This window comes from Ambystoma mexicanum, chromosome 3q (assembly GCF_040938575.1).
Source record: "Ambystoma mexicanum isolate Mex_15411 chromosome 3q, UKY_AmexF1_1, whole genome shotgun sequence".
In the NCBI taxonomy this organism is placed as follows: Eukaryota; Metazoa; Chordata; class Amphibia; order Caudata; family Ambystomatidae; genus Ambystoma; species Ambystoma mexicanum.
Genome location: NC_090926.1, coordinates 1,122,133,919 through 1,122,146,431, shown reverse-complemented (window position 1 = coordinate 1,122,146,431; position 12,513 = coordinate 1,122,133,919). Strand labels below are relative to the sequence as shown.

Below are 12,513 nucleotides of genomic sequence, written 5' to 3'. Positions count from 1 at the left end.
CCCGTTCCAGGTCCCGGTCCTCGACGCGTTCGAGACAGTGTGCACCTGTGATGTCTTCAAGGAAGACATCGACGTCTGAGGCGTCGAGGGCGTCGACGGGCTTTCTCGAGGCTCCGAGGAAGTCGTCGAAGCCGTTGACGCTCAGGTCGTCGAAAGACACGCTCGGAGCTTCGGCTTCGAGGACTGTGTCGACGCCGTCGATGCTGGCGGCGCTGCATCTGACGTCGACGCCGATTTACTCGACGACTATCCTCTCGGCGCCGATGCCTGTTCTCTCGACGCCGGCGCCGATTCATTCGACGCCCTCAATGCCTTTCGAGGTCGAGGTGTCGGAGGTACCCCGTGGCATGGGGGAAACCCCTAGGAAGGCTCTGGTTAAGAGCAAGCACTCTCGGGTGCCTTCTTTTCGCCACCTGGAATATATATTTCGCGGGTGGATGAGGATTCTGATGGCCTGGTTCCTAGTCGGGTTCCAGATCAAATGGTCTTGGGCCATAGTCAGTTTGACGATTTGAGGCAGTCACTGCATGATGCCAGTGGACTGGACACCTCTCCGGAGGTGGAGTTTTGTAGGCCTGAGCCTGGCTCTCATGCCGATTCCTCGTACTGGCGCCTTATGGCTAGGGTTTCCGAGTACTTGGGATGGTCTGCTCCCCCAGGGGAGTTTGTGCAGGATGATCTCACGGACATCCTTGATGTTGGTCCCCCAACTGACCCGGTACTGCCATTTCATATGGCTCTACAGAGAAGGGTGGCAGAGGCTTGGACTGCTCCGGAGAGTCTCCCGGCGGTGGGCATGTCGCGAAAATACCGTCCAGCCAGTAGCGACCCCTGCTACTTGACCAGGCACCCCACTCCGGAGAGTTTGGTGGTGCAGGCGGCCACGGCCCCGGCAAAGCAGGCGTCGTACCCTACCATCCCTCCTGGTAGGGACGACAAACGTTTTGATGGCTGGGCGAAGAAAGTGTTTTCTTCTGGTGGTATGGCGCTTCAGGCGACCAACTCCATTTGTGCCTTGTCTCGTTTCACACACACTCTGTGGAACTGTGTTGCATTAGCGGCTGAACATATTCCCGAAGGGGACGAACGGGATGGTTTCCTTGCTATGGTCCAGGATGGTAAGGATGCCATGTGCAAGTCCGTTCAGTCGGGTCTGGACATGGCTGAATGCGTCAGCAGGTCCATGGCGGCGAGCACCGTGATACGCAGGTTTACGTGGTTGCGGAAGTCGGGGTTTGCTCCTGATGTGCAGTCCCGGCTCCTCAACATGCCCTTTGATGGTGAACACCTTTTTGGCAGCAAGGCTGACGAGAGCCTTGAGAGGTTGCAGACCTCCAAAGCTGCAGCGAAGTCGTTGGGCGCTGCAGTTCGCCAACCTCTGCCTTTTTGTCCTAGGGGACAGCAATGGAGGGGTGGTTCCTTTCGCTATTACTCTTCCTTCAGTAAAGCGAGAGGAGCTGGCAGTCAGAGGCCAACGCAGGGGTGCCAGAGGTGGATGACAGCGTACCCGTGGTGCCAAGGCCGCTCAGGCAGTTGCCTCTTTGCCCTCAGGTAACGCTGCAGCCGCTACCACTCAGTCATGAGGCCATGTCCCATGGTTCGCCGGTTGGGGGAAGGCTGGCGCAGCATCTTGTAGAGTGGCGTGCCATTACTTCAGATGTGTGGGTTCTGGAGATCATAACCCACGGCTACTGTCTTCCCTTTCGGCAGAGGCCTCGCGACAATCCACCGGGGAACCTCTCTTCGCAGAGTCCGGATCCGCTCCTTGCACAGGAAATTCAAGCCCTGCTGGAGAAAGGCGCCATAGAACTGGTGCCTGTAGTGGAGAGGAACAAGGGATGGTATTCCCCTTATTTTTTGATTTCGGAGAAAGACGGGGGATTGAGACCCATCATGGACTTGCGCGGTTTGAACAAACTCCTCAGGAAGGACAAGTTCAAGATGGTTACTCTCTCTCAAGTCCTCCAGGCCCTTCAGCTTCAGGACTGGTTGGTGTCTCTCGACCTCAAGGATGCTTACTTCCATGTGCCGATCCATCCCAAGCACAAGAAGTACCTGGGGTTCGCGGTTGGCGACTCGCACTTTCAGTTTCGGGTCCTGCCATTCGGATTGACCTCCGCCCGAGGGTTTTCACCAAGCTCATGGTGGTGGTGGCAGCGCATCTCAGGCAAGGGGGGATTCACGTCTACCCCTACCTGGACGATTGGTTGATCAGGGGGAGCTCTCCCGAGCAAGTCCTGGATCATCTGTCCGTCACCTGCCACTCCCTCCACAGGCTGGGCTTCTCCCTCAATTTAAAGAAGTCTCATTTGACGCCAACACAGCGGCTCCAGTACATCGGAGCAGTGCTCGACACTTCCCTGGGGCAGTGTTTTCCTCCCCAGGTGAGGGCTCTTCACATTCAGCAGATGGTGCACAAGTTTCAGCATGCCCAGACGCTTCCAGCATTCGAGTTCTTGAGGTTGCTCTGCCTCATGGCATCCTGCATTCTTCTGGTGCCAGAGGCTCGCCGGCGGATGAGATCTTTGCAGTGGGCACTCAAGATGCAATGGTCGCAGTCCTCCGGCAGGATGTCGGACACGGTGCAGGTGCCGCCCGCGGCCGACCGGGATCTTCTGTGGTGGGCCGTCAAAAGGCAACTTGATGAAGGGGGCTCCATTTTGGCTTCCCTGGCCGGAGGTGACGATCGTGACGGATGCATCCCTCACGGGATGGGGAGCTCATGCCAACGAGCTGACAGTCAGCGGTCGTTGGTCTCAGTCGAAGTCCAGACTCCATATCAATCTGTTGGAGCTGAGGGCCGTCAGGCTAGCCCTGAAGGCTTTTCTGCCGACTGTGCGAGGAAAGAATGTCCTGATCCTGACGGACAACTCAGTGGCCATGCACTACCTCAACAAAAAGGGGGGGGCAGGATCACTTCCTCTGTGCAGGGAGGCGATGCAGCTAGAGTTCTGGGCCATCCAGCAGGAAGTTTCGATCTCGGCAGTTCATCTGGCCGGAGACGAAAACGTGACGGCGGACGCTCTGAGCAGGCAGAGCACGATCTCGCACGAGTGGGAGTTGGCTCAGGAGATTCTCCTGGAGATCTTCGCCCTTTGGGCGACCCCTCAAGTGGATCTCTTCGCCTCCAGTGTCAACCGGAAGTGCGAGAGGTTCTGCTCGCGGGAATTTCCTCCAAAAGGAGCCTTAGGAGACGTGTTTGTGGTGGAGTGGTCATTCCCGCTGCTGTACGCGTTTCCTCCAGTCCCCGTCATCCCGCAAGTGCTGCGGAGGTTACGGAAGTTCGGTTCCCGGATGATCCTCATTGCTCAGGCGTGGGCTCGGAGGACATGGTACCCGGACCTTCTCGACTTGTCCATCTGCCCTCCACGTCGTCTTCCCTACCGAGACGATCTGCTCTCACGGGAGGGGGGTCAGGTTCTCCATCCAGAGGTCAGATCCCTCAACTTTCATGCTTGGCTTCTGAAAGGTTGAGGTATAAGGATTGGGACCTCCCTGAAGACGTGATGGAGGTGTTGCTCTCGGCCCGACGGCCAGCAACAAAGTCTCTGTACCATTGCCGTTGGCGTAAGTTCTGCGACTGGTGCAGAGTTCAGAATGTGGATCCTTTTGCATGTGACATCCCCATGGTTCTGTCCTTTTTACTTTCTTTGGCCCACAGGGGCTTGCAAGTGGGTACCATTAAAGGTTACCTGGCGGCGCTGTCCATCTTTAAGCGCTCGTCTGAAGAGTGTTCCTACTTTAAAATCCCTTTAATTTCACAGTTTCTGAAAGGACTCACTAATGTGTTCCCTCCGTCACCTTTCCTGGTGCCCGGTTGGGATTCAAATCTTGTTCTTAAGTTTCTTATGGGTGCTCCGTTTGAGCCTTTGCATTCTTGCCCTTTGAGGCTGTTAACTCTGAAAACTGTGTTTTTGGTTGCGGTTACTTCCGCTCGCAGAGTGAGTGAGTTACAGGCACTTTCAGTTAAGCCACCCTTCACTGTATTTCACAAGGACAGGGTTGTCCTTAGAGTTCGTCCTTCTTTTCTTTCGAAGGTGGTTTCGGAATTTCATTTGGCCCAGAAGGTTGTTCTTCCGGCATTCTATCCTCCTCCGCATCCTGGTAAGGAAGAGGAGAGGCTCCATAGGCTTGATCCTAGGAGAGCTTTAAGCTTTTATGTTTCACGCATGTCCCGGGTCAGAGTGGACGATCAACTCTTTATTGGTTACGCTGGAAAGCGTTTGGGACAGGCTGTGACGAAACAGACTTTGTCTCGCTGGATTATTTTGGCCATCTCGGAGTGTTACCGCTTGGCGGGCAAGGACCCGCGGGCTGGCTTGCGGGCCCATTCTACCAGGGGTATGGCTGGATCTACTGCCCTGCAGAGGGGTGTTCCTATTCGGGAGTCTGTCATAGATATGTCATAGATATGGAATACGTAGGAGGACCCAATCCCCTCGAAGAACAAGTTACTTTCTTACCTGGTAACGTTCTTTCGATGGGATGGTCCGACGACGTATTCCATATCGCTCCCTCCCTGCCTTCCCCGCTGCAGAATTTCTTTTGCGATTGCAGCTTACGTTCCGCAAGGCTTTGTGTCTGACTGGCAGTTGACTAATGTCACACGATCTGGGGGAAAAAACTACAACTGAGGCTACGGGCGTCGTGCGTCCTACTTATCACATCGGATGACGTTGGAGGTGGTCCTCGACGACGGCGCATCAACGTCATCGACGCAGGACGCAGACGCCGAAAAAAGTTTCCGAAGCAGCACAGCTGTGGTGATTACCTGTCATAGATATGGAATACGTCGTCGGACCATCCCATCGAAAGAACGTAAGAAAGTAACTTGTTCTTTTCCTAGGCTTAAAGTGAATTCCAGGCAAAGCCATAAAGTTTCTAACGGCCAGGTAAAGGGTGTCCGACTTTCATCCGTATCAGAACAACACTATCCTCCTATGACTTAATTAGCATATGAGATTAATGGAAACATTTTGAAATATTCTATTTCTTGGCATGAAACTAAAATGGCTTTAGAAAATAAAGTCTGGCAGAGAGGGGTAGTGCATTTCAACAGGAAAACTCTTAGTAGATATTCACCAACCAGTGGCTGTTTTACCTGATTTTCTTTGAAAGTTGTAATAACTGTTTTGGAACTCGTAGCCATCTTCACAACAATAAACCATGTTCTGTATTCCCCTTCTTTCCTTTAGGGCGAAGATCCATTTACAGATGAAAATGTTGACCATGATGTAGAGGTTGATGAAGCCGTGGAGAGAGGAGAAGCTAGTGCAGAGTCACAAGAGTGTGTTGTTGCGGAGGAGGACCAAGGTGAGGGAGCTGTTGATGATGTCCCGGAGGGTGAATTGGCAAAATCCAGGAAGGAAGTAGTCCAAGTAACAGAAGTTCAAGCCTTCCTGGAAATAACTGAAGAATCAACCATTGCGGCCCAAGCCCCTGAGGGCTTAAGCCTCGCAGCAAGGGAAGCATCCTACGCCAGTGCAGGTTCAAATGAACGTATGCAACTTTTAATTGTTTCAGATGCAGCTTCATCGACTGTTGATGTAGCAGTAGATTCAGCTGTGATCACTTCAGTTCCCTGTCCAAGAACATCAGCTTCTCTAGTACCAGCAGTAGTAGAGCATGAGGAGTGCCAGCCTATGGTGGTTGAGGAACATTCAAATCATGGTGCAAATTTAGAGAATACAATGAACGATCAGCTGACTGTGTAAATCTGTGGATGTTCCAGAGTGATGAATAATTATTTTGATTGATTGTTTTTCCTTTATCGTTTATGCTTTACTTTACAGTACATATCTAGATGTGCAAGTGCGGCTTTTCTGTTATGACAGGATTCCTTTCACTTTCAAGGGAGTGAGGTTTTCCTTACTGTTCTGTCATCAGAACAGTCATCTGCTCTCTGTCTGTTCTTTAATATTCTTACATTTTTCTATGTAAATTTTGTTTAGTTTGACGAAGGTTGTAAATAAAGATTCCCCAAGAAACGTGGAGATGCTCGTTTTTACTTTCATCTTGAAATACGGCAGCAAAGTTGATGTGACAGTGTATAGAATATTTATATATGAGAACTTGTGATTTTTTTTAAAATATTAACGTGGGGGAGCTTTTTGGACTGTGAAACATTTCCTAATTTGGTGAAGTTGAGTAACACGCTGCATGCAATTGTACATCTTCTATTATAGCTTTATAGACCTGCAGCGAGGGCCGTACCGGGCGTTATGGGCCCTGAAGACCGAGTTAATGGCCCGAGCAAAGCGGGTGCCTTTAACAAGGTATGAGGGACCATAACTCCCGATACGGCCCAAGCTGCAGGTCTATAAAGCTATTAGAACACCCTCAGGGCCCGATTCTGAAATTGGCGCAGTGAATGTGCTAAAAAGCAGGATTCACTGCACCAAATCAGTACACCCAGGGTCCACCAGTATTTTCAAGTGGGCCTGGGTGTCCTCGTAGTGCACAACAGTGCACCTTCAGGATTGCGCCTGTTTGTTATAACGGGCACAATCCTGAAATCTCAGCAGCATTTTGTAAAATAACGACATATTAGTTATTTTACAAAAATGCTTATGAGAACATGGGTGTATTTGAACACATTCATATAAACCAAAGTAAGCAGCTTCAATGTTGCAGAATACAACGTTGAAGCTGCTTGCTTTGATGTATGTGAAAGAACAAGTTACTTACCAACTGTAACGTTCTTTCGACTGGATGTTCCTCCCACGTATTCCTCATCTTGTGATAAATCGTTATCTCCAGCTTTGCTGCTTCGGAAAAAAAGATTCTCGCCAGAGGGCACTGTGCTCGAGGTCGTGGCGTCGATTGTCCCTCGACGTACTCCGTACTCTGTCGACGTCACCGATGGTATAAATACCTCAAGCCGCGCCCGTTGCTTCAGTTCTGTTTTTTCGATGAAACATATATATATATATATATATATATATATATATATATATATATATATATATATATATATATATATATATATATATATATATATATATATATATATATATAGGAGGAACACCCAGGCGTGTCCCATGACCGATGCATTTTTCGTGAAAGGAAAGTGTAAGAAAACGTAAACTGTACTGTGGGGTAGGATGCGAAGGTCGATGAGGAATACGTGGGAGGAACATCCAGTCGAAAGAACGTTACAGTTGGTAAGTAACTTGTTCTTCGATTGGATTGTGTCCTCCCACGTATTCCTCATCTTGTGATAGGCTCCCATAGCAGTATCAATTTTTGGAGATGGGAATACTAATTTCAGTTTTCGTGGACAGAATGCAGAACTGCCTTTGCAAATAAACCCTCGTTAGGGGAGGCAGTGTCCAAACAATAATGTTTAACAAAAGTATGCATGGTTTTCCAGGTTGCAGCTGCACAAATATCTGCTGCCTGAACTCCCCTCTTTAGAGCCGCAGAAGTAGCCATTCCCCTTGTAAAATGGGCACGAAGCCCATCTGGTGGTTCTTTTCCCGCTAATCTGTAGCATTCAACTATGGCTAATATGATCCAGCGGGAAATGGTCTGTTTTGTTACAGATAAGCCTAATTTATGACCAGTATAACCCACAAATAGTTGGTCATCTTGTCTCAATTTAGCCATCCTTGAGATGTAAAAACTAAGAGCCCTCTTGGGATCTAGTCTGTGTAATCTCTCCTCTTCCTTGCCCAGATGAGGAGGAGGATAAAAAGTTGGTAGTACTATTTTTTGTGACAAATGGAAGTCCGAGACTACTTTTGGCAAGAACGAAGTCTTAACTTTAAGGACTACCTTATCCTTATAAAAAAATAGTATATGGTGGTTTGCATGAGAGAGCCTGAAGTTCGCTAACCCTGCGGGCTGATGATAGGGCCACAAGGACAGTTTTTAGAGTCAGAAGCCTCAATGGACATGAGTGCAGAGGCTCAAAGGGTATGCAAGTCAATAATTTTAATACTAAATTTAAGTCCCAAGTTGGTACATGAAAAGGTATTGGAGGGTATACATTAGTAAGCCCCTTTAAGAATTGAATTATTAACGGTATTTTGAAATATGAAACCTCTTCCGAGGAGCGCTTGAAAATGGACAGCGCAGCAAGGTATCCTTTGATTGTTCCTATCTGGTGCCCCAGATTGGCTAGATGTAATAGGAAAGAAAGCACCATTGGGGTGCCACACTGAAAAGGGTCCACATCCTTGTCTTTGCACCAGTTACTAAACCTATTCCAGCGACATCTGTATAAAGACTTTGTTGCTGGTCTTCTGGCCGAAAGCAAGATTTCCATTACGTCATCCGGAAGATCCCAATCCTTGTATCTCAACCTCTCAGAAACCATGCGTGAAGGTTGAGTGTCTTGACCTCTGGATGGAGAACCCGACCTTCCTCTTGCGAGAGAAGATCCTCTCTTTGCGGAAAACATAATGGAGGGCAGATGGACATGTCTAGAAGGTCCGGGTACCACGTTCTCCTGGCCCAATCCGGGCAATTAGGATCATGGTTATCCTGAACTTTCTCAACCTCCTGATTACTTGAGGAATCACAGGGACTGGGGGAAACGCGTACAGCAGTGGAAACTTCCACTCCACTACGAATGCGTCTCCCAGAGCTCCTCTTTGAGGAAATTCCCTTGAGCAGTACTGATCGCACTCCGGTTGATCGCGGTGGCAAACAGATCCACTTGAGGGGTTCCCCAAAGGGCGAAGATCTCCAGAAGGACTTCCTGAGCCAGCTCCCACTCGTGAGAGACTGTGCTCTGCCTGCTCAGAGCGTCTGCCGCCGTGTTCTTCTCTCCGGCTAGGTGAATTGCCGACGGAGAGATTCCTTCTCGTATTGCCCAGAACCAGAGCTGCATTGCTTCTCTGCACAGTGGCAGTGACCCTACACCTCCTCTCTTGTTGAGATAGTACATGGCCACTGTATTGTCCGTCATTATCAGGACATTCTTTCCTTGTACAGAGGGCAGAAAGGCCTTCAGAGCTAGTCTGATTGCCGTCAGCTCCAACAGGTTGATATGTAGTTTGGACTCCGATGGAGACCAACGACCGCTGATTGTCAGATCGTTGGTGTGTGCTCTCCACCCCGTGAGTGAGGCGTCCGTCACTACCATTATCTCCGGCCATGGTTGCCAAAAGGACTCTCCCCTGAGAATGTTGTTGTTGCAAGCCCACCACAGAAGATCCTGAGCAACTGCGCTCGGGACTTGCAGAAGATCCGACATGTTCCCTGAGAACTGGGACCACTGAGTTCTGAGAGCCCATTGAAGGGATCTCATTCTCAACCTGGCCTCTGGAACTAGGAAAATGCAGGATGCCATGAGGCCGAGCAACCTGAGAAAATCGAAGGCCGGTAGATGTTGGGCATTCTGAAACTTCGTTACCATCTGCTGGATGTGGAGAGCTCTCACTTCGGGAGGCGAGGCTTTCCCCGATGAAGTGTCCAAGACTGCTCCGATAAATTGGAGTTTCTGGGATGGTATTATGTGGGACTCTTGAAATTGAGGGAGAAGCCCAGTTTGTGGAGGAAGTGGCAGGTGATCGACAGATGTTCTTGAGCTTGTTCTGGTGAACTTGCTCTGATCAACCAGTCGTCCAGGTAGGGATATATGTGAATACCTCCTCTCCTGAGACTTGCTGCCACAACCGCCAACAGTTTGGTGAAAACCCTCGGCGGAGGTCAACCCGAATGGCAGAACTCGAAACTGATAATGAGAATTGCCAATCGCGAACCTCGGGTACTTTCTGTGCTTTGGATGGATTGGCACATGAAAGTAAGCATCCTGAAGGTCCAATGATACCAACCAATCTTGGAGTTGGAGAGCCTGAAGGATCTGAGAGAGAGTCACCATCTTGAACTTGTCCTTCCTGAGGAACTTGTTCAAGTTTCTCAAGTCCAAGATGGGTCTCAGTCCTCCGTCCTTTTTTGGGATGAGAAAATATGGGGAGTACCAACCCCTGTTCCTCTCCGCTACAGGTACCGGTTCTATGGCACCTTTCTCTAGCAGGGTTAAAATTTCCTGCAACAGGAGCTGATCCAGAATTTTGACGGAGTTGACTCCCGGTGGATGATTCTGTGGCCTTTTTTGGAAGGGGGGCAGTAACCTTGGGCTACTGTTTCCAGTGCCCAAACATCTGAGGTAATGCCCTGCCATTCCTTCAGATGCTGAGAGATCCTGCCTCCCACTGGTGTTTTGTGTAACAAGGTCTCCGAGGGATTTGGAGGCGGCTGCAGGAGTGGCTGAGGGTACAGATGCCGCTCCTGAGGCTGATTTTGCACCTCTTCCTCGTGCCCCACGAGGGAAGTTTCTTTTACCCCTTTGAGAAGCCTGTCCTCTTCCTCTACCAAAAGAAGAGTAGTAGCGAAAAGAACGACCCCTCCAGGAAGATGAGCCGGGATAGGGTTTTTAGAGGCTGGCGCAAAGAGGCGCTAAGTGATTTAGCTGCCGCTTTCGAGGTCTGAGGTTTTTCTAGGCTTTCATCAGCCTTTCTGCCAAAGAGCCTCGAGCCGGTGCAAATCCCGACTTCCTCAACCACGCAAATCTGCGTAGCACAACGCTTGCAGCCATGGATCTGCTGATGCTATCCGCAGTATCCAGTCGAGACTGGAAACATTCCCCCATTGCCTCCTTCCCGTCTTTGACTATATTCAGGAAGCCTTCACTTTCCTCGCCTTCCGGAATATGATCAGCCGCCGCCGAAATACAGTCCCACAGGGTATGGGTAAACCTGGCTAGGGTACAGGTGACATTTGCCGACTTGAGTGCCATACTGCCTGGCGTGAAAACTTTGTGCCCAGGCATCATTTTTTCTATCCTCTCTATCTGGAGGAATAGTTGGATAAGCAGTTTGTTTTGAAGTAGATGCTGCCTGAATGACTAAACTCTCTGGAGTCGGATGTTTATTCAAAATTTCAGGATCCGTTCCAGCTCGTCTATATTTTCTTGCTAAAGTACTGTCTGCAGCCGCAATAGTTTATGGCTTCTCCCAGTTTTTCTCTACCGTCCTTTGAAGGGCCCTGTGAAAAGGGAGAACAGGATCTTTCTGAGGTCCCTTGACGATTATATCAGTCATTTCATCTTGTTCAAAAATGGGTGAAGTATTACCCCCACCCATATATTCAACTACTCTGGTCATAAGACCCCTGTACCCAGCATCTGCATGTTCTGCAGGATTAGGTTTGGCGAACTCTAATTCTGGGGATGTGCCAACTCCACTGGCAGAATGTAGAGTATCACTCAGGTCTCTCATTCTAGATTCCTGGTCAGGAACCTGCCTTGTACCATAAGTAACTCCCAAAGGAGAAACATTGTCTTCTTCTGAAGCAGACTCTTCATAAATTGCTGACATAGATTTGAAAAATATCTGATCTGGGTAAAGTAGTGAATCTCCTTTCTTCCTCTTCCATCTGCTTCGTAGAAAATTGTAAATCTCTCGAAGTTTTCGAGGTCGTATTCGAAGTCATAGAAGTTTTCTAAGATGACTTCGATAATGGCGTCGATGACGCATCTGGCTTTGGCGTCGAAATTATCGACGTCGAGGGTGTCGACGGAATTGTCGAAGTCTTCGACGACTTGTGTTTCTTATACGGCACTCGACTCTCGGAAGAGTCTTCGGCAGTTTTATGTCGACTCGAGGTTTTTTGGATTCCTTTTGGATTCCTCGACGCTACTGGTTTTCCAATGGAGCGACTTTAGAGGTATGGCTTTTTCGAGGGTCGTTCGAGGGGGTCGGGCCGCATTCTCGAAAACCTCCCATCTTTTTGCGGAATTCTTCCCACTTACTGGGAGAATCCGATTTAGTCGGACAACGAATTTCTTCGGTCAACTCTGAAGAAGATGATGATGATGATGATGATGAGGGAGATCTATGTCTCCTCTTCATTTTCTTCGATGACGACGAAGAGTGTCTCGATCTACTCCTAGATCGAGATCTCTTCGAGTGCCTATGTCGATCCGATTCCTTAGAATCAGTCCTTTTCTTATGTCTTTTAGACGAAACCTTTTTTGAAGCCTCCCTCCCCACCGACAGTTTACCTCTCCTCTCACAAAGAGCTTTTTCGGTCAACGATTGGCAGGACCCGCAGTCGTCGGTTCGGTGACTGGAACCGAGACACCAGAGACAAATCCGGTGGGGAGCGGTGATCGACATCTTAGATCCGCAATCTGCACACTTTTTAAACCCAGTCCTGGGTGTCGAAGGTGTCGAAGATGACGACATTTTCTTCACAGAAAATAGAAGCACGCTGTTCTCGATAGCGAAGCGATCGGAAAAACGGAACTAAAGCAACAGCCGCGGCTCGAGGTATTTATACCATCGGTGACGTCGACAGAGTACGAAGTACGTCGGGGGACAATCGACGCCACGACCTCGAGCACAGCGCCCTCTGCCGAGAAAATTTTTTGCCGAAGCAGCGAAGTTGGAGATAACGATTTATCACAAGATGAGGAATATGTGGGAGGACACAATCCATTTGAAGTGTTCATATACACTTGTGTGGTGTATATGAACACTTTCATGTACACCAAAGCAAACA

At 49.3% G+C, this 12,513-nt stretch overlaps 1 protein-coding gene across 6 annotated transcripts in view; it reads left to right on the top strand.

Annotated features, from left to right (window-relative positions):
• The window catches only part of AKAP8 (A-kinase anchoring protein 8), a 1,455,819-nt gene extending 1,449,828 nt beyond the window's left edge, over positions 1 to 5,991 (top strand). For all 6 annotated transcript variants that reach the window (XM_069603890.1, XM_069603889.1, XM_069603892.1 and 3 more), the window contains one exon: positions 5,196 to 5,991. In XM_069603890.1, the coding sequence (XP_069459991.1) occupies positions 5,196 to 5,714 (519 nt within the window). In that variant the 3' untranslated portion in view covers positions 5,715 to 5,991. The remainder of the gene's footprint in view (positions 1 to 5,195) is intronic.
• The last annotated feature ends 6,522 nt before the right edge of the window (positions 5,992 to 12,513 follow it).